Below are 23,283 nucleotides of genomic sequence, written 5' to 3' on the forward strand. Positions count from 1 at the left end.
GCCTCCAGAGCACAGTTCACCACACCATATTAATGTGGCTGTTCTTTCAAGACCTCTCACAGTTGGAGGGGGATAGCTCAGTGGTTTGAGCATTGGCCTGCTAAATCCAGGGTTGTGAGTTCAATCCTTGAGGAGGCCACTTAGGAATCTGGGGCAAAAATTGGTCCTGCTAGTGAAGGCAGGGGGCTGGACTAGATGACCTTTCAAGGTCCCTTCTAGTTCTAGGAGATTGGTATATCTCCAATTATTACTTTACTATTACTAGTTGCATAGCTCTGCACTGAGCGCTTTTAATGGCCCTTGTGTCCAACTGTTCAAAGTCAGCAGACAGCAGCTTGCCCTCCACTTTTCTGCCTTTGCTTCAAAGATATTATGAACGACACAACAGGCAGCTATAAATGGTATATTTTTCAGTGAGATCCAATTTTGTGAGTAAACGCCACCTGCATCCCTCCAACCTATTAAAAGCATATTCAACTGTCATTCTGCACCTGTTGAGCCAGTAATTGAATCTGTGATGCTGTCAAGGCGGTTGGTGTATGGCTTCATGAGCTCGGGGACCAAGAAGCAGGCTGGATCCCCCAGGATCACTACTGGCATTTCCACACTGCCAATGATAATCCACCAGTTGGGAAAGAATGTCCCTGCTCGCAGTTTTCTCAACAGTCCTGTATTCTTGAAGTTCTGTACATCATGCACTTTCCTGACCAGCCCACACTGACGTTAATGAAGTGACCCTGGTGATCCACCAATGTTTGCATAACCACAGAATGGCAGCCCTTTCTACTGATACACTCTACAGCAAGGTGGGCTGATGCCAATATAGGGATATGCATGCTGTCTATCACCCCATTACATTTTTCCAACCCCATTGCTGCAGATTCATCCACTATGTCCTGCACATTGCTGAGAGTCACAGTCCTGTGTAAAGAGCAACAAAGAGACCAGTGGCACCTTATAGACTAACAGACGTATTGGAGCATACGTTTTCGTGGGTGAATATTCACTTTGTCAGACCGACTTCGTCAGCGGGAGACATTTAATGGCCCTGTACACTTGCATAACAACTGTGGATTTTCCAACTCCAAAATGATTTACCACTGGCCGGTAGCAATCCAGCATTGCAAGCTTCCCGGCTGCAATCACCACTTGCATCTCTACTATCAATGCAGCTCACATTTTGGTGTCCCTGTTCTGGAGCAGTGGGGTGAGTGTGGCACACAGATCCAGGAAGGTAACCTTTAGCATCCTAAAGTTCTGCACCACTGCTCCTCATCCCAAACCTGCATTATGATGCAATCCCACCACAGTGCTCATTTCTCAGGCCCAGAAGTGGTGTTCCACCATTTGCAACTACTCCATAAACACCACCAATAACCTTGACTTTTTTCGTTATGTTCCTTAGCAAACTGTCTTCAAAGGGATCATTATGTCCCCAGGATTGCAGTACTGACCGTGGACCTGCAAATACAAAAGGATGATACACCCTGTATTTGCAATGTTCATGAGAACAGCGCAGAGTTCTGTAGCCTCCATGCTTCTATCAGTGATGGCAGACATCAGAAAGTTCCACATAGTTTTGTGGGATGAAAAAAAAAAAGACATGAAAATTATGGGATATAAACAACTATGGGATGGAGAAAGCTGCATGACAGGAACTTGGCCCTTTGCTCCCAGTCATCCCTGAATCATAGAATCATAGAATTCAAGATCAGAAGGGACCATTATGATCATCTAGTCTGACCTCCTGCAAGATGCAGGCCACATAAGCCGATCCACCCACTCCTTAAGCAAGCGACCCCTGCCCCATGCTTTGGAGGAAGGCGAAAAACCTCCAGGGCCACTGCCAATCTACCCTGGAGGAAAATTCCTTCCCGACCCCAAATATGGCGGTCAGCTGAACCCCGAGCATGCGGGCAAGACTCTCCAGCCATACCCTCTGGAAAAAGGCTAACAATATCCTATCATTGACCCATTGTACTAATTACCAGTGTGGCACTTAATTGACCTATTGACTAAGCCCGTTATCCTATCATACCATCTCCTCCATAAACTTATCTAGCTTAATCTTAAAGTCATGGAGGTCCTTCGCCCCCACTGTTTCCTTCGGTAGGCTGTTCCAGAATTGCACTCCTCTGATGGTTAGAAACCTTCGTCTAATTTCAAGCCTAAATTTCCTGACTGACAATTTATATCCGTTTGTCCTCGTGTCCACATTAGCACTGAGCTGAAATAATTCCTCTCCTTCCCTGGTATTTATCCCTCTGATATATTTAAAGAGTGCAATCATATCTCCTCTTATCCTTCTTTTGGTTAAGGAAAACAAACCGAGCTCCTCAAGTCTCCTTTCATTCGACAGGCTTTCCATTCCTCGGATCATTCTAGTGGCCCTTCTTTGTACCCGTTCCAGTTTGAATTCATCCTTCTTAAACATGGGAGACCAAAACTGCACACAATACTCCAAATGAGGTCTTACCAACGCCTTATATAACGGGACTAGCACCTCCTTATCCCTACTAGAAATACCTCGCCTAATGCATCCCAAGACCGCATTAGCTTTTTTAACGGCCACATCACATTGCCTACTCATAGTCATCCTACGATCAACCAGGACTCCTAGGTCCTTCTCCTCCTCCGTTACTTCCAACTGGTGCGTCCCCAGCTTATAACTAAAGTTCTTGTTAGTCATCCCTAAATGCATAACCTTACACTTCTCACTATTGAATTTCATCCTGTTACTAATACTCCAGTTTACAAGGTCATCCAAATCTCCCTGGAGGATATCCCGATCCTTTTCCGAATTTGCAATACCTCCCAACTTGATGTCATCTGCAAACTTTATCAGCCCACTCCTACTCTTGGTTCCCAGGTCAGCGATAAATAGATTGAATAAAATCGGACCCAAAACCGAACCTTGAGGAACTCCACTGGTAACCCCCCTCCAACCTGACAGTTCCCCCTTCAATATGACCCTCTGCAGTCTCCCCTTTAACCAGCTCCTTATCCACCTCTGGATTTTCATTTCGATCCCCATCTTTTCCAATTTAACCAGTAATTCCTCATGTGGTACCGTATCAAACGCCTTACAATTCTACCTCACAATGCATTACAAAAATTTCCCAGAAGGCAGTGCACCAGACAGAGACAAGTGGCACACTGGGTGCATCACACTATGTATTGACTCAAGTGCTCCTGGTGTGTACACTCAGTGCCGATGCAAGCAGCCAAATATGCACACACATGAGTGGTATATTAACTGCAGCAACTTTATGCCAATGTAATTTGTGTTGACCAAAGTTTGTAGTGTAGACATTGCCCTCTGTTGTCCCTGATTCTCCCAGGAGTTCACTCCAAGCATCACTCATGCATATAATTTACTATCCACAGGCAATATAGAGACGTTGGCCTTCTTCAAAATGAATAAACACTTGCTTCCATGACAGAGCACATGGCTCCTGGTAACAGGGAAAGAAAAGGACATGGGCAAGGAGGATAAAGTGGAGAGATACTTAGTACTAATAATAACTTAACATACCATCATGATGTAATCCACAGAAAAAAAATTGACCCTGGTGGTCCTATATAAACAATGCCATCTTTCTGGATACTGCTTCCCTAGAACGTATTTCAAATCATTTGATACACAGGTGATGAGGAAATAGAGAAAGCAAAAAAGGACAAGTCAACACATATTAGCTTGGACTGCACTAGCACAATGGGACCTGATCTCTGATTGGGGCCCTGATGCACTACAGTAGCACAAAAACATCAGCTTTAGCTTGTGTTTTATATATCTGCCATGGGAAACCTCTGTGTATTCCTTTAAACATTTGCACACTGCAATGGAAAAGGGAAGCATATTTGCCTACTGTGAATGTCACAATATTACATTAGCACTGCTGATAAGGTGAGATATAATCATAAGAAAAAGAAGCTGTGATGCCCTGTGTATGTGGAAAGAGTGGTTCTGATGCTACTATCAGAAAGAATGATTCTTTAATTTATGAGTCTCAAGTTAACAGTTTGTCCCTTTGGCACTGCTACCTACCTTGCATGCTTCTATGTGTCTGACACTCTATATACATGATGAAGAAAGCAGCACTGATTAATCAACCTTTAATATCCTATTCCTGGGACCAGAATTGCAGGAAACAAGCCCTGTTCATAAAGTGCTTTTTCATGGAGACCCTTATCATTGGAAAGAAAGTAAATGGGTCTGAAATTCTAAAGGGGACAAAAGCTCAAGAAGCAATTTTGCAAACAGTCAAAAAACCCAGTTCTCAGAATCTACTTTCTCTGAGTCGTCAGCTAAATTAAGCTTGATACTCTTGTCTTTATTTCTTAACAAATCCTTGTGCTTGTACAGAATTATATTATCCTTAGGAAAAAACTGCATGACACTGAAGGATTGTTTGAAACTCTTTTTTTTTCTATCTAGTGCTGAAGCACCTTTTCACCTCTTGCAAAGCAGTTCAAGGCTTCGTTACTGTTACTTCTAGATCTAATAGGGTAGCCTCCCGACACCCAGTGTGAGCAGCTTACTGGAGCATTGGCTATATTCCGTCTTTAGTCTCTTTGAAAAAGAGTTTGGCTTGATTAAGTAGACTTTATTTGGAGAAAGTTTAGTCTCCTAGAGCTTTTCCATTTAGTGCACACATATCCCTCCAAGAAAACTAAAAGAAAAGGGAATTTCAGGGAAAAAAAAGAACAAATAGCAATCCTGAATCAAGCAATAAACTCAATCATATGTGTATGTGTGCCTCTTCCCCTATTCCTCACACTCTGCTGTTAATATATGTATATAATCTTATTAGCTGACTGCATTCATCTTTAATTCAGTTGTCAGCAAAATTACGCTGCATATACAGGGATATTTTATAGGCCATTCAAAATATATTTTAAAATGAGGTTTTAAAGATGAAGGCTTTTGCTGCAAAAATGTTTTTCTTACATTTGAAGGTTGGACAAAACTACCACTTTGCTGATCTATATTTTTTTTTCTTTTAAGAAGAAAAAAAATCCTGAGTGCTGTAATTTATTGAATGTCCTCCTGAAAGGAAAGAGATTGACTTTCTGCCTAAGACTGCCAAGAATTCCTGTCACTGTAAACACTAGGCTAGATTAAATTTTAAATAATAAATTCCCATGAAAGAGAGGTCATACTGTCATATAATCATTTTCCTCCAAGAGATTTCTGTTTGCTAAAGTATATTGACTGAGGTGATTGCTGGTAAATATATAATATAGCCTGAGTACCCTCTAGGAGTTGAAAGTGAAAACAATCGACAATACTATGTTTCTTTACCATGTGCTAATATATTGCATTTTAACACATAAAAACATTAACTTTACAAACTCTGTGTTACTTTAACTGGCAACACCCAGAACATTCTGACTTAAGGCAACTACTCTTTCTTTAAATTCATGCTTCAGAGGCTTGATATTGCTCAATATAGGTCACGCACAGTTTGGAAAAGCTGTTGGGAGGACATATGGCAATTTTCATGGCTTTTGCTGGTTCCAGTTACAAGCTTAACCTTTGATTGTAATCTCCGATATGGTGGGCAAAACTAAAAAAATCCTCTCCCCCACCATTTTGGACAGTTTCAATCAGTTAAAGAGATTCTCTATATGTATGCTGCTCTGGGATTGATAGAATTACCTCTGAAACCGATAGAAACTGTCAAAGAACGGAGACGAAAAATCTTTAAAAATAACACCTGTGTGGCATTTAACTCCCAGGGCTTCACTCCTTAACAAATAATAGGCAGAACTCCCCAAGTTCTTTGGTCTCTAAAGGCAGCGATAGAAGGTAGGAGATCAAGACAGTCTCCATCCACCCTCACTGCTGGTTGTGGCCCACCCTGGAACTTACCTACCACCCATGGAACCTTCTAGCCACTTTCTTCGTGACTGCAGTCAGCAGGAGAGCTTGCTGCACACACTGCACCTCTTTACTGGTGTTCTGGCTCTGCACCCTCTGGGCATCTATATGGCTTTGGGTACCTTGATATGTGCTTCCACAAACCAGGCAGGTCTAGTCCTTTCCAATTGTTTTTATTTGCCAATGGGGTGAACCTCATTCTCTGTCTTAGAGTTTTCTTTAACTCCCACCACCATAGCATCAACGCGCTTCCCAGGTAAATTAGATCTGCATAACAGAGCCCCTAGCAGACTTCATGAGTCTTTTGCTCTTCTCCCTTCCCTGGAGGTTCTGTTTCAGATATAAATCTTCCCTTTTCTTCTTATGGTTCCAGTAGCAAAAGCCCTTTCAAAGAGGAAAATTTGCAGTTTCTTCCAAAAGGTGACAAAGGTTCTGGATTACTCCAACCTCTTCTAGAAGTTTGTTTTAGAGCTGAAGTCACTTTTCTGAAAACATTTCACCCTGACTCTCATGAGGTGCCTCGTCTCAAAGAAGCACAGATATCCTGGTGGTCTCGATAACTCTGTAGTTCTGCCACAGTGGCTGCTGTAGCGTCTCTGTACATGGCCTATGGGCTCTCTACATGGGTGATATTCTCTAGCATGCAAGGAGGAGTTTGCGCCTATCCTATAGCCACTTTTCACCAATGCAGCTGATGCAGAAAGGCCACTGGGCAATCATGAATCTAGCCTGATATCTTCAAAACAGCAGAGTTTAAAGGTAAGTAATTTTCTATTTGATGTTTCTCACACTACACAGATGCATACATCACAACCTGCTCTTGACAATGCTAGAAATACCAGCATTCAGTCTGACAGATTTTTCTTCTCTGTTGCTACTGCCAGAGGTTAATCAATCATACAGGTCTCCTCTCTCCAATACAAATTGGTAGATCCAGTGTCCCTTGGCTTAGAACATAGAAGAGCTGGGTTCAATTCCCTCTTCTGCTATGGACTTCCTGTGTGAATTTGGGCAAGTCTGCCTAGCTTTTCTGTGCCACAGTTCCCCACCTATAAAATGGGAATGGTAACACTTTCCTACCTTGGGGGGGAGGGTATGAGGATAAATACATTAAAAGATTGTGAAGAACTTTGAGATCTATAGGTGAAAAGGGTCATATAAGTATTATTATTCCTTTTGACTCAATTAATGTAGCAGGTGTATGGAAATAAGGTCACTTCTTGGCACCCACAATAGGTGAAAAACTAGGAGCAAAAGTCTTATTAAAGAGTGTATTAATAATATCAAATATCAAGTATTTTTAAAATGATCTTCTAAACATGAAATTACTTATTGAAACACTGTATTTCAAGAACACATGCCATTCCCTTTATTAATCTCACAGCTGCAATTGCCAGTTCAAGGCCTTTGTCCCTATCTACAAAGCCAGGTCCTAGCTACATTGGAGACTCAGTAATCACCAAAACAGTTGTTCTATGACAATGCAGATTACAGAGCCCAGGACAAAATGTGCAAGAGACAGAGGTAAGGCAGTAATGATCGAGGAGGGCCAGCTTTTGAATGAACTTCCAGAAGAGAGTAGACAAATCCAGACTGATCACCCTTAGGGTATGTCTACACCACAAAAAAAACCCAGCAGCATCGAATCCCGAGCCCATCATCTGACTCAGGTTGCAGGGCTAAAAATTGCAGTGTAGAAGTTCAGGCTTGAGCTTGAGCCTGGCTTCTGAAACTCAATCCCCTTGCAGGATCTCAGAACCCAGTCTCCAGCCCGAGCCCATACATCTACACTGCAATTGTAAAGCCCTGCAACTGGAGCCTGAGTCAGCTGACGCAGGTCAGTCACAGGTCTTTTAATGCAGTGTAGATGTCACAATGCAAGAGCTCTTTCTGTGATAAAAACTTTTCCATCATAACCAGAATGACACTTAAAACCACCCTTGCCCTCTCTCCCTCTCTCTCTTTCTCACATACACACACACACACAAAAGAAAAGAAAGGAAAAGAAAACCCCTACCCTAGAAAGAGACTCCCATCACCAGATATGGGAGGAAAGCCGGTAACATTCACTAGGGATTTTGTTTTTCCAATCTTACACAGAAAGCTCTTATATTATACGGATGGGTGCTAATATAAAACCCTAAGATAAACACACAATTCTAAAGCTACCAGCAGCTCTATGAAAAAAGTGTATTCCAGCAGCTCCAACCATAGACACTCAAGCCATCCAGCTTTCTCCCCACCCCTTCACCCTCCTAAAAATTTGCCTTTTCCCTTAAAGCTGGATGCTACTCTTAGGATTCTATGCTTTCTTTGCAAGTCTGGAAGTGGTTATGGATCTTAAAGGGCTGAGAACCTTTGCTTATATCATCCCATATCTTGTCAAACGAGCTACTATGCTAGCGCACACATACACAGTAATGATTTTGCACTCTGCGCAGAACTACGTGCTTGGAGGTCAGGATTAAGTCAGAATATTACAGTACATTCCAATGGTGAACATATCTCCAAATAGGGAATTAAAAAAATAGAGAGAAAATACAGGGAAAATTTGTTACAAAACATACTCATACAAAACAAAACAAAACATCTCACTCAAATAAGCAGCAGCAAATTATCATCTATAAACAGGGTGCAGATGCAAATAGATAAGATCTTACAGTCTAGGTTTAAACAATCCCAGAAGGCAATCACAGATCTCCTCAGAGCCATATGAGAAAGTACAGTAGAAACAGATTCTAAAAAGGCAAAATCCAGGCTGCTGTGTTAAATGTTGTTACTGCAGGACTCTTTTCTTAATCTAGCAATTACAGTATTAGCCTAGTACTATGAACTAATCCCTACCCAGCACTCTCCAATTGAACCTGATGCAAGCATACAAAAACCACCAGATGAAATTCTGACTTTGGATACACTTGTGTTGTTCCCACTGATGTCAAGAGAAGTCACATATAAAACTCAATACAGAGTAAATGAAACTGCAATAAATAAAAGCACTTTGGGTTCAAATTCTCTACCCACATCTAGTCTGATTCCCCTCTGCTCTCCTTCCCCCCGCAAAAAATCTGAAAATTATTCACATTCCATTGTCTTAAAAAATATCACTGAAGACAATATAGTGCAGATAAATTACAATGATTACTCAGATGTGTAACTAATGACGGCTGGCTTCATGAGTTTTTTATACATCTCACAGATAAATAAGAGATTCACATATGAAGTCAGGTAGATTTGTAGCACTTTTTGAAGGATTAGGAGTCCATAAATCAAAGAACGATTTGATCAGTAACCTGGAAATGTAATTTTCCCATCTATGACTGTATAATACTGATAATCTTCATTTTTCAGAACACTATCTATAAAAGCATAAGACAATGTAAGTTACAAAAAATATGAGCAGGGAGCAAAGCAATTCGTGTCACGCTACATGCCCTGGAAGATAAAGGTTTCTGCAAAATGTAAAATTTTCCATTTGGGTTTAATTTTTGTGGCTGAGCTATCAACCTCTCAGGATATGGCTTTATCACAGGGGTTCTCAAACTGGGGGTCAGGACCCATCAGGGGGTCGCAGGTTATTACATGGGGGGTCATGAGCTGTCAGCCTCCACCCCAAACCCCACTTTGCATCCAGCATTTATAATGGTGGTAAATATATTAAAAAGTGTTTTAATGTATAAGGGGGGGTCTCACTCAGAGGCTTGCTATGTGAAAGGGGTCACCAGTACAAGTCTGAGAAGCCCTGCTTTATCGTGAAATTGCCAAGGTAATTTTATCTACAGCAGCCTAAACATAAGACTCCATAATTTAGGTACTAAAATAATTAAAACTGTAAAGATTTGACCAAGACCATAAACTTGCATCAGATTGTATATTTATAACTAAGAATGAAACTTTTTTGGGGGAAATGGTATTTACAGAGAGTAATCCTAGTAGAAGTTACTTTTCTCTTTAAGTATGTTTAGGTATTTGGGGTCACAGGTAGCCATTTACAATAAATACTTTTCAGAAACAGTGTTATGTCTTGAAAATAGTTCTTTTAACATCAGGTCTAAATAAACTAGACTTGAAGAAAATTATTTTCCAAATCCCTCCACTGAGACAATTTTTCCCTTTACAATGGGCAACCCAACATACCACATACAAGCAATGTGCTAGATTTAACACATCTTTGCTCTATTTTAGCTTTGCTGGGGCTCCATATGAGTATAAGAGTCTCCCAATGTGTCAGTCATTTTTAGAGCATGATACATTTAAAAACATATGGAGAAATACTTTCCTGTGTGCCATTTGTGTTAGCTTCAGTGTGTATTAGATATACTTAGCAGACATATGTTGTTTTAAAGTGTTTTAGCCAAAAAAATTCACTTATGAAAAAAGTGAAGATTAAGGTTAGTAGCTGGTCAGTCTTGGTCTCTCTCTTATTTATTAATTATTTTTATCTGAATTTTGGATATTTAGAAACCCCATCCAACTGTCACTTTTTCTTCTTGATTGCAGGTAGAAGTCATAGGTAGGCTCTCTATTAGGGTATAGCTAAAAAAATTTCATCAATATTTTTTCTATGGAAAATTGGATTTGTAAATAATTAAAATGCTTCATTTTTTTCTGTCTGAAAACCAAGGCATTTTTGTTTTAGTTACCAAAAACCAAACAAAAAACCTGTTTTTCAATGAAAAGTTGAAATTGTCCACTGAAAATACGTATGAAAGCTTTGACAAAAATGAAAAAGATTTCCCTGGGCGGGGGATTCTGACCAGTTCTATTCACCATCATCAGATAGGGCAGCAACAGCTGTCTAAAAATGAGTTGAAGGGCTCCTGCTGCACCTGCTTCAAGACCCTCCATCATAAAGAGTTTGGGGAGGAGAAACACCTGTGCCTTTCATAGCATCTGTTGCAGCCAGGGCACAGTCAGAGGGGAAACCTCCACCCTCCAGAGAAGGAAGACACAATGGAGCACCTCTGTTTTTTCTCATGCTGGGATGGGGGATACAGATACTTCTTGCCAATGCCCCTGTTGTCTCTTAAGGGGCAAGTGTTCTCATGGCCTGCCATGGATATTTGCTAAGGAATCTTCGGGGATGCTCTTTACCTGCCCTTCTTACTTGGAAGAGAAGTTCCCTCTCTGCCCCCTCCCCCAGAAGACTCTTTGCAGGACCCAGGGATTCTCCTCCTCCATAGGTTCCTTAAGGTTCAGGGTCTCTGAAGTAGCTGTAGCAAAATAATACGTCACTTAACTTCAGGCAGCTGCTGCTGCCCCAGCTAGGTCTACTCCCTGCTATGATGTAGGTGAGTACCTGGGCAAGGCTTCTACTTACAGTCAGGAAAGGAAAGAAAGACTATTGGGGACTTAAATGTTCAACACTGATATATATATAGATATTTATGCATGTATGATTAGCCATTTACTCACTGGGACACTCACTTTTTTTCAAAAGTGACAGGAAAAAATATAAAAGCAGCCACACGCTGATAATCTTTTTTCACAAACATAACAAACTGGGAGGTAAGTGTAACCAATACTTTTTTGAAAGGTTGGACAAATGTACTTCTTAGCAACGAACAGATGTTTCTGCTCATGCAGAAAATGAATTTGCCACTAGCTACTAATCTTTGTCTTCTCCAGCTGTTCTGTGATATGCAGTGGTGAAGCTTGATCTGATAATATCGTATGCTTTTCTTTCTCTCAAAACAAAAACTAGAAAAGATCCATTACCTCTTTGAGAGTGTTGGAGGAATTCCTGGCAATACAGTCTTTTCTTGGTAGAATATTTTGGGATAAAGTTTCATAAACTTTTGATGAGCTTCTTCAGTGGTGTGTGGATTCTTCCTAAAGAAATGAAAAAGAATAAATTCTAGAAATTTTAAACCTTAGACATAATATTAGTATTATTGCACCCAGTTCTGCTTCTACTGGAGGAGATAAAAACACTATCTTAAGTACAGAGAGGGGACTGGTGATAAGCACCATGCTGGTTAGCTGGATCTGCATAAAAACTCCCAAAGACTTCAATGGGAACAGCAGTGGGAATTTAATCTCTTGTTCCTGTAACATTAAGGAAGCACAAGATCAAATTCTATCCTCAAAGTGAGCCATGCAACTCACACAAAAAAGAGTCTTTCTCACTGCCTTCAGTCAGGGCCGGCCAGAGGATTCAGGGGGCCTGGGGTCTTCCTCCCGCCGCCGAATTGCCGCCGAAGACCTGGCACTTCAGCAGCGGGTCCCAGGGTGGAAGGACCCCCCCGCCACGGGTCTTCGGGGCACTTCAGCAGCAGGTCCCGGAGCGGAAGGACCCCCCGCCACCGAATTGCTGCCAAAGACTTGGAGCGGAAGACGCTCCAGGGACCCAGGCCCCAGGAGAGTTTTCTGGGGCCCCCGGAGCAAGTGAAGGACCCCACTTCAGGGGCCCCGAAAAACTCTCATGGGGGCCGCTGAGGGCCCGGGGCCTGGGGCAAATTGCCCCGCTTGCCCCCCCACACACTGCTCTGGGCGGCCCTGCATTTAGTGTTACAGTTTATATAATATCACACTTGTTTAGAACTATCAAAAGAAATAGATTATAATGAATCTATATATGAATCCATATATGAATCTATGGAGACAACTTATTTAAAAGGGGACTGTTATAATGGCTTTTCATGAAGGCCCAGAATAAGCCATTGAGGAATCAAGAGCCAAAAATGCTCAGTTCCCATTTAGGCATCAAAATGAAATGGCCAGATTTTCCTCAGTACTCAGCACCCACCAGTACCAACTGAAAATCGTGGGAGCTGATGGGTGGCGAGCACTCTAGCAAATCTTATCCCAGAGGAGCTTTGGACAAAGTGACTAGTAAGTCACATTCTGCCTCTTTAATGCATGTGGAAGAGTACATGACTCCATGAATAGTCTCACTGAAGTTACTGGAACTAGTCATGGAGTGTGGTACTGGTAAAAGCTCAGTATAAAGAGCTGCACTCTGGAAGCCATTTGCAATTCACAACTTTTACTGATACCAGAAGGCCTATGAACAATCCTGCAAATTCTTGACTGTCATCTGATGGAACATTATCAGTTATCTACCTACGTATATAGAGATCTTTCTTTTGCAGAGCACTCTTATAGCAGGTACTACTCAACATGAGTGAGGATGGCAGAATCTGGTTCTACATAAAATTAATAAATTTTGCACCAAAAAAGCATTGGACTTGCAGAACTAGGTGAAATCCTGACCCCACTGAAGTCAATGGGCACTTTGCCCATTGACTTCAGTGGACCCTAGATTTCCAGCCAGATGTTTAAGAACATCATTAGTTTTGAATGTATGTGGTAGAAGTGACCATGACAAGCAGCTTGGAAAGATATTTCACTTCATAGGCTTATTAGACATGGCAATATTTATCTACTTTATTTATATATCTTTACCTTATCTTCAGAGTCAAGAGAAATGTAAATTTCTACCTTTTACACTGAAAGATGCAGCAGATACTTTCTGATATGCATTTAATTTCAGAAACATCTCAATACACACAACTGAGTTTCCTTCTTTAATTATGTGCTATCTTGAAGAAACTTGGCTGGAAATTACTCAGAAATGCATTTTTGAAATGTCCTGAACTAAAACATTATTGCCATCAGTAAATTATTCAGACTCTGTCACTCTGTCTGGAGTGGCTCACAACTGTGAGTGCCTATCTCAGGACAGACTGACAGAAAACAAGGGCAGACACCCCAAACTGGTGGTATGTTCTATAATTAGATTATACCAAGCCAGTAACAAAGGTGAACTCCTGGATCACTATAACAGTCTTACCATGGAGTCACAGACAGTCCCCTTAGACTCTCCAGACTATCTTGCCACTCAGACAAACTGAATTTTGTGATGATGGTCACTCAAACCAAAAATCACACCTCATCAGGTTTCTCTCAGTCCCAAAAGACCAGTCCCTTACCCCAGATCAATTGGTACTTTGGATCTTATACCAAAGACAATGCTGGCAGCTATTCTATAGTAGACTAATTTAAGGTTTATTAGGTAAGAAAAGGAAATGAGTTATTGAGAGGTTAAAAAAAGTAAAATATATGTACAGGTGAATCACAGTTTGTAATCCAAATGATGACAGTGATGTAATAAACTGCCAGTTTCCCAAAAGTCTTTTCAGGGTACCCAGATTGTCTCTGGGGATCTCCACTTTGCATCTGTAAGAGTCCAAACAGTTCAGAGATGAAGGATCTTTCCTAGAATCCATATTTATATCTTCTGATGACAGTCTTTTTACCCACATGGGCTTTTCCTTTGATGACAGGGCGTGAAGAATGCACTTTGAGTCTCTGACCTCCGGTCATCACATACAATGCCCATTTGCTTTGTAATTAGCATTTTTTCTGATAAAGTCCCTCATTAGCATTCCACAAGGCTTTTTGATGTCTGATGAGTTATTTAGCTACAGGGGTACGTACAATGTAAATGCTTGTTATTACATTAAGACAGGACACAGATAAGTAAAAACAGTGTATGTGACATCCCATTTATGAAGTTTAAACACACAAAACACTTATACATTTAACAAACACTTTGAGCTATACTAGTGGTTCTCAAACTTTTTCTTTTGCAGACCACTTGAAAATTGCTGTGGGTCTCGACGGACCACTTAATGATCTTTCCAAATGTTGTTTGTACCATTAGCTAACTATTGTAAAGAGCTTTGGATAAAAGCACAATGTGTAAAAAACTTAATAATAATTAATGTTTTTGTTCTACAAATAAAAGCACACAACTCATATTTTAGTATCAGTAGTCTTACCTTTCTAATGTGATGGATTATGTGCCCTCTCTCCCCCACCATAGCAGCCCCCGAGCTGGGGCTGGGAAGGAGGGTTGTCTCTCCCTCTTTCCCCCACCGTGGCAGCCACCAAGCTGGGGAAAGTCGCCTCTTTCTCTGGCCACTGCAGCCCTGCATGTCCTAAATTCGCCCCACCCCCTTTTCTCCCCTATTCCCCCCAAGGCCACCTCACCTTACATGTGCGTCTTTTCCAGAGTCCAGGCACTTAATTAGTGAAGCCACGCCTGTGTGGCTCCACTAATTAGGTGAGTGGCCCTTCATTCTCTTGTGTTCAGCCACCCAGGCACACACCTTAGAGGAAAATATTCACAGACCACCTGAATGGAGCTCGGACCACAGTTTGAGAACCTCTGATCTATACTAATACACAAGTGAATTGGCCTGAATACACTCTGACATGATCTGGTCTGCCAGTGTCACACCCGCATTCTCCAGCTCAAATTTCACTCTGCCTTACCGTTTTTGTTTTTCTAAAATACTGTGCTTTAAGATATCCATTTACTGCTATCCATTTACTCAGTTCTTTATAAACCAAAGTAGCCCCTTTGCCTTTCAAGTTATTATCTTCCTCATTTTCAAGACATTGTTCCAAATTCATCTCTGATGTAAAGGGATACCTACGTTGACTTCAATGTGATTGCATCCATTTAAAGCCAAAATTGAATTTGGTGCACAATCCTGTGACATTGTTGCAAGTGTATGGCGATATTAAGGTTTGTGGCATAATTTGTGGATTTGAGGGTTTGGGGTTTTTTTTGCTCTCTAGACAATTGAAGTTCAAAATCATATTTTGCAATCAACTTTCATCATAAATAAAAGGTTATCTATGCCCTATTTTAATTTTTCTGCTGAGATTACAGAAGAAAATATAAGATTCCCTAGTCAAGATAATCAAGTAATAATTTCCCTAAACAACACCATTTTAAGTCTCCCCTGGCAAACCATCAAAGTACTTCAAGACTAAAAGTCAATAGGCAAGCTCTGCTCTGCATGAAATAAATACTGTATTTGAACTGAATTGCATTAGGGATGAAATCGTCCCATTATATCCAGACTGCAGATCTCATAAGAAGGATGTACATCATAATTGTTACCCATCCAACCTTCTAGTTTTGCACTGAAAAATATAGCAATGGTAAACTGAACCACAATCTCTCCAGATTGCTGGACATGAAGGTGTGCAGGAGCTTTGTGTGTGGGAGGGTCTCTCCACAAAATAGGTGTAGGAAGAGGGCACAATGAAGCCAAATAGCGATATGACACTATTGTGAGAATGCAGATTTTGGTATGAAGTGTAATTTAATGCTACACTAAGGAGATTTCATTTTCTCCTAACACCATGCAAATATTGATTAACATAGAACTGAAACTGATGTGACCATGTATGTGTTAAGAATCATCCCCAGAGAGAATGCACAATGAGGTATTAATCATGTGAAGGACCATGGAAGTGTTCTGGATGCATCATCTCTGTGCATGTCCGATGGGCCCGGAATGTATGGGGTAGGGGGGATGAGAAGCTTTAAGGGGGGAAAAAACATACTGCACACATTTTACCCACAGCAATGAATAACTAGCAAAGCTGATTCCTCTAGACATACCAGGTCCTCAGATGGCACTGTGCATTTGACTCTAGATGGCGCTGTGCATTTTGACGGATTTCTGGTTATACAATGCATTATACAAAGTCGTTGCCATATGTATGTTAATTCAGTTGCTATAACGCAGCATGCACATTTAATTGTAAGCATTGACCACCATCGCAGTTTTGCTTTTGCTCTTATTAAAATGGATCCATAGCTCTGTTTGAATCAATGCCTTACTGTTTCTAATATTGAGTGAGAGCTGCATGTTGATTTTTTTTTTAAATTGGTGTATGTACTTGTGTGGTGGTGGGGGGGACGTAAACAACTACAGACACAAAGAAGGACGGCACGATCAAATACGTTTGAGAACCACTGAGTAGGGCATTTGGGTATTTTCTCCATTTCTCAGTGGAAGCAAAAATGTGATGTAAAGGTCTAGATATTTTGATAATATAAGGGTAAATTGTAATGCTGCACAATGACTGTAGCTTTTCTGCCTCAGCTGGTATAGAAAATTATGACCCGAGGGCACATTATGCGTTCTACACTCAGTCTCCTCTGTGTGAGATGACTGCATGATTTGGCCTCATAGTTGGGCATGTTACAAGTTTGATAGCCAAGTACCAAAATAAATCCATATGTGCAGATGTGCCTTTACTCTGCACCTCTGTCACAGAAAAATCCAGTGGGAGGCCCACAAGAGAGTGAATATGTCACTTTTGGGCCGTTATCCCTGTTTTTCTCCTAAGGGGCAAGATTTAGTCATAAAACTGCAAAGCCAGGTCAGCCCTGTTTCCTAGTGGTAATGGTCTGTATCATGTTTGGTTCCTGACTCTAGCTTCTTATTTCCCAATCCAAAGGGTGCTCAGAATGAAGAAGGCTGGAAGAAAGTAACATGTCCCCATTTCCCCCGCCCCATCCACCACTGACTGAGTCTGTTAAAAAGCAACCTTGCTATTCTCCGAAAAGCCTCCATCTAGTGCTCTCCAGCCAGTGGCTGGAACATGAGTAACTTGAGGGGAATCTCCTGTGATCCCTCACAAAGATGCTGGTGATTCTCTCCCCCACCCTCAGCACAAAGAGTCATGACCAAGTTATAGTAACCAAAGTTGTAAATTCAGATTTTTAATAACTTGATTAAAGAGAAATATTTGGTTAAATTGTCAAATATGAGGCCAAATTTAATTCCCATATCTACAGTCCTGCTTTCTTTTCTCAGTTGCCCTTCCACATGTTCCTCTTTATTTCTATGCTTTTTTGTTACGTTTTTTATATGAGTAGGTGGAATCCCCAAATCAGATTACAGAGTAAAAGTGTTGTCCGGTGCTACATGCCCTGTGTGTGCCTCAACACTTCACAGGATTGAGAACGAAGTGAGATGAAACTTCTAAATTATACATATCTCAACATAGTTCTGTCCACCCAGTCTCCATCCTTGGAAAGGAAGGAAGAGGTATAGCAATTTTGAAAAAGTCTGGGTTTTTTTTGTTTTGTTTACTGCTCAAAAATGGTAAAATACACCAAAGTAACTCCTTAAAGAAGCACATTCTGTAGGAAGTATCAGAGGGGTAGCTGTGTTAGTCTGGATCTGTAAAAGCAGCAAAGAATCCTGTGGCACCTTATAGACTAACAGACGTTTTAGAGCATGAGCTTTCATGGGTGAATACCCACTTCGTCGGATGCAAGAGTGGGTATTCATCCACGAAAGCTCATGCTCTAAAACGTCTGTTAGTCTATAAGGTGCCACAGGATTCTTTGCCGATTCTGTAGGAAGAGCACTTGCTCATCTAACTAACTGCAAGAACTTAAGCTGCCTCTCCCCTCTTTTAAGGATGCTAACAAACAGTTAGCTATCAGACTGATACGAACAATCAGTTTAGCCTGCATGAATCTGGGCAATAGCAGCTGTTCCAATGTGATTTTAATCTACACAGGAACAGGACAATTTTCCCTAAGATATGATAATCAAAACTAGTCTCATTGACATAGGAGCTTCAGAGTGTGAACAGGATGAATGCCCATGTACATCTAATTCCCATGATGATGTTGTTTTATTTCGCATTTTGCCTTTTACAAGAGCTGAGGAAAAACAGCTACTTGGCTCCTTAGACTCTAGAAATTCCAATTAAACTGACAGTCCCTGTGTGTGCTGCCTGAGGGGGGATACACGGTCAGAACACAAAGCAGTAAGCTGTATACTCTTTAAAGAGAGGCATTCCATCAATCCTGTTCAAAACTGCCTGTTTTGATTGATCTTAAAATGTCTAGTCCTTTCTTTCCTTGCTGCTTTTTTCAGATGAACTATATAGTATATTAAAACAACAAGGAATCCGGTGGCTATAGTATATTAGTAACAGCTCACAAAGCACCTAAAACAAATGTCTCATTTTTGTCTGAGTAGCCCTCTCCAGTAAAGAGTATAATTTATAATTGGTCTTATTTTCAGGAAGAAAACCAGCTATTCATGTAACAAAACCTATTAGCAACATAATGGTGAGGTAGAAATAATTCCTTCTTCCATTAATTGGCTTTAACATGACTAGCGGGGATAGACCCTGTGTTATGATCTCCACTAATGTGACTTACACTCAAGTGAAATCTTGGCCCTGTTGAAGTCAATGGGAGTTTTGTCTTTGACTCCAACAGAGCCAAGATTTCACCATAAGACACTGAACATTCTTTTCTTTCTTAGAGCCAGACGTGCTTCCTAACCCCTTATATGTTCCACCAAACAAGGTGAGGACAGGCTATGGGAAGGCTGCAGAAGGGTATTTGCATCAGTTGCTGACCATGCAACAGTGCTCTGTGGATGCTTTCTATGTGGCATGGAGAGAGCCAGGACTGGAGGGACAGCAGAGTCAGTGGCTCCACAATGATGCAGAACCCCTATTGAAAATCCCCATTGTGAGGAGGTAGAGAAGGGGAGGAAGCAATCATTGTTACTGCAGCCCATGGGCTGTACCAGTTGCTGGGGTGCAGTTGTGCTAATGCGCTATGCACTGGAAGAAGGAGAGGATTCCTTTGGCCCCAAGCCCAGGCACAGATCCCCCATTTGCTCAGGCTCACTTTGATAGTGATCTTGAATCTGCCCCTTGGTGTTCCTTCAAGAAAAAGTTGTCTGGCTTCGCAAAATATTTAAAAGCCACTGTATTTTCTTGATATATGTGTACTCTAAATATTGGAACCAGATCACTATTTTATTATTCACGCCAAGATTCCAACAAACTTTCTTAAAGTTATTAGCAGAAAATCCTAATTTTACAAAGGTCTTCACAAAAACCTTCTTAAAATCAGAAGTTTATTAAAATGTATGATTGAAATTGGACTGAAAATACACTTTAATACAATAGAAACAGAGGTACAATCATCTGGGGTTGGGCTGGTGGCCACAGAGGGATTTTGGTTTACACAAACTCATCAAATCAGAGTTTGGAAGATGGATTTTACCTGCATTTCAATCCAAAAGGAGGCTTAAACTCAGATCCATCTTACGTTGGATGGAAACAAGTGAAGCATGGGTCTCTGCCCTCCAGGAAGAAGGCAAAGTGCATTGGGGGGAGACAGGACTTTGACAGGAGGAAGTTCACAGAGATGGCTGGATGTCTCACAGGGACAGGGAGATGAGTGTACTATATATCGGGAGACATCTCTCTCTGAGGCGAATGGTGTGGGAGAAAGGGTGGGAGTGGAAGCACACATGCTCAGGTATGGTCACTGCAGCTCGCGCGCTACTCCATCCTCCTGCCTTTACCTTTCTATCGTTGTCTTCCCCCTCTGACAGTCCTTACCAGGACAGACAGGTTCAGAGCTGCTCTGCCCCTTCTTTCCCCACTTCCCTCATTCCCTCCCTTCCTTTTCTCTCCTTCCTTTTGCTGCTCCCCATGAACAGCTCAGTATTAGGTGGTGGGATTGCAACATCTGCAATAAATAAACTAGTCATTACCCAGTGCAGGTGACTTGAGTTTATTTGCATAATGCAATCTTGTTGATTAATATGTCTTGAATCTTATTTTTTAATTAGAAAACAAAATCTTTGATTTAAGGTTTTGGATGGCTGAGTAGGTACAGAAAAATGTGATTTGCATGACATTTATCTCATCCAAAATCTGAGAAGCAACTCACTGCACATACAAACAACCGAACTTTATTATGATACATGAGAGAGCTGCATTAATGCAGCATTGTGGCTGAGATTTTGCATGCCCAGGAATCAGATTTTTTTTAATGGCAAGTTTTTTATAATTGTGGTCGATTGGGAAACCTTATAAAAGTAAATGATCTTCAGAGTCAAACTTTCATCTCTGTGTTGTGCAGTATTTATATTTCTGGGCATCTCAGTCACGGACCAGGACCCATGGTGCTGGGCACTGTATAAACACAGAGCAAAGAGAGGCCCTGTCCCAAAAAGCTTATTTACCAGAACACTATGAATGGGATCTGAGAAGGTACCTGAGTCCTCTCTTTGCTTCTATTGCACAGTATTTAATGTACTTTTAAGAGACAAAAATAGTTTTTTAAGAGTATAATGGATATTCCTAGCAATCAAGGGCCTGATGCTGCATGTAGTTCTGTGCATCCAAGGTGGATGAGTGAAGAGAGGAAGCAGAGGGAAGAGGAAGCTGGAGGATAAAATGGACGCTCTTCTTTCAGCAGAAGCTTATTGATTGCTATTCTAGCCACTCTTAATTCACTTGCTACTCTAAAAAGCTAAATTTGGAATAACGATGCGTTCCAAATTTAGGCCCCAATCCTGAACTTGCACTTGTGCTTAAACTTTAAGCTGATGAGGAATCCCATTGGAGCTGATGGGACTGCGCAAGTATTTAAAGTTCAATGTGTGCATACGTTTTTTACAGGATTGGGGCCTAAACTAGGAACGGATCTATTTGCCAAATTGGGGGAGGAGGCAGAGGTGGCAGGAGGGGTTGTGTTTGACTAAAAAACAAGTTGAAAGTGGCTGATGGGCCAAGAACTGCTGCTGAAAGGGCAGCTGGATTCATGGGTATGACCTGAACATAGTCCAAAGAAGTTTAAAAAGAGAAAAGTTAGAGTTCAATGAACAGTAAGTACATTTAAAATAGTAGAGAAAAACTGTTTATAATCCCCTCATTTCTCTTGTTCTTCTAATATGAAGCATTTTTATATTGCAAGAACACACACCTCTCCACTCCAATTTTTCAAATGAATGTCATTTGCTATAACACTATACCTTCCCCAGGGTGTGTATTAGCAATCTACTGATCCCCTTCTGCATAACTGAAAAACACTTAAGGCATTTACTAATAGCCTAACACTGCACACCTTGGAGTGGTTTATTGCTGTAATATAACTCACTTCACTCTCCCATAGCTGTCCTGGCTCTGGGGTAAAGAAGAAGTAAAAAGGAATATAAACCTATTTTTATCACTAAATAAAGATTATAGCACATACAGGGAGCAGATCTGTGCTGTAAAAAGGTTGCACTTTCACACAGACTTTTCAGACTGTAACCACACTTTAAGAATTGTTTTACTAATGCCCTTTCCCAACAAAGCTACAAACAGAAGTAAGTGTATTTATTAGAGTTAGTTACCTGTTTTGTAGCCCACTGATGCTACATAATGCATCCAACTGATCATAGTTTATCCTCTTAGAAGTTTTTTTCTTATCTGCAAATAATAAATAAAAATATGTGGATGATATCTTTAGAATGAATCCAGACTTTATGAGATATGCAGATGTACAGACAGAGCCCAAAATATAATAATAGAAGTATTTTAGGCAACTCCCACTCAAATTAGCAGCTCACTTCAACCTAGGGTGACCAGAGAGCAAATGTGAAAAATCAGGACAGGAGATGGGAGGTAATAGGAGCCTATATAATAAAAAGACTCCAAAATCGGGACTGTCCCTATAAAATCGGAACATCTGGTCAATGTACTTCAACCTCAGGTTCTTCTGGTATAGGCTTGAACTTGAGCTGCTAAACCAAGTTGTCCTGTCTTCACTGCTACCAAGTTAGCTAACATGAGATAATAACACACCTTTTTACAGTGACTATATTAATGATACCATCTTCAAAGTTCCACAGCAGTAAGGGAAATTTACAGAAAGTCTTACATCTAAAGCGATGCACACTTATTATAGCATCACAGCAGCTCTGACACTGCTTTAAGTCACAGTCCATGCACCATGCAGCCCTTCCTGAGGTTGGACTTTATTAAGCAAATGAACAGAAATTCTAATTCAAGCCTTCACTGGCTTGCTCCTGCTGTTCCTGGGATAGGTTGCTCAGGACTCCACTAGGTCCTCCATGCCTCAAAACCAAAAATCTCTTCAATGGGGCACCCCAGCTCTCAAGCTTGCTTGCTTCCTTTTGACTCCTTCCAGCTAGCAAGCCCTTGCTCCAGGCTGGATATTGGTAACAGCTGTTGTGGTGTGGGGCCAGGACAAATAATTAACTCCTTTCTGCCCTTGTCCAGTGTGGGTTTTGTCCACCTCATCTCAGCAGCCAACTTATTAATATGTGGGCACAAGGAATTTGAGATTTGATAGACTCCGTGAACCAGTTTGTGGCAAAATCACTGGTGTGTTCACGTTAATTGCTCACTGTAATTTTAATGTTGCCTATAAACAAGTGGTGTTTAGGACCTTGTGGCTTGCAAGGACCAAAAGAAAAACATCCCAGTACTGAGCTGCATGAGTTAAGGATGGGTCATTTACAATCTCCCCGTATACCCCCACAACTATCTTCCTTTCATAGTTATGCAACCTGAGCCCCTTGAAATAATTGTCCTGATAACGGTGTTTTCTAGTTCTTTCTAATGTATCCTTATATAATGCTTTGCAGGCTGCATGTTACAGTCAGCTACAACTGTTATCCTCTATGCTGAGTGCCAGCACCCGGTCTGATGTTATATGATTAAAATATGATCAGGTAGATCATTATTGTCACTGCTGTTATATAATCACAACAAATCTTGTACAAAGTGTGTCATGTAAGGTGTCTATG

At 41.0% G+C, this 23,283-nt stretch overlaps 1 protein-coding gene across 1 annotated transcript in view; it reads right to left on the bottom strand.

Moving 5' to 3' along the window:
* Positions 1-23,283, bottom strand: part of CNBD1 (cyclic nucleotide binding domain containing 1) — a 291,253-nt gene that overhangs the window by 263,502 nt on the left and 4,468 nt on the right. The window contains exons 2-3 of the mRNA XM_045006943.1: positions 21,865-21,940; positions 11,600-11,713 (exon numbers count right to left, since the gene is read on the bottom strand). Coding sequence (XP_044862878.1) covers positions 11,600-11,713; positions 21,865-21,940 — 190 coding nt within the window. The remainder of the gene's footprint in view (positions 1-11,599; positions 11,714-21,864; positions 21,941-23,283) is intronic.

This window comes from Mauremys mutica, chromosome 2 (genome assembly GCF_020497125.1).
Source record: "Mauremys mutica isolate MM-2020 ecotype Southern chromosome 2, ASM2049712v1, whole genome shotgun sequence".
Classification (NCBI taxonomy): domain Eukaryota; kingdom Metazoa; phylum Chordata; order Testudines; family Geoemydidae; genus Mauremys; species Mauremys mutica.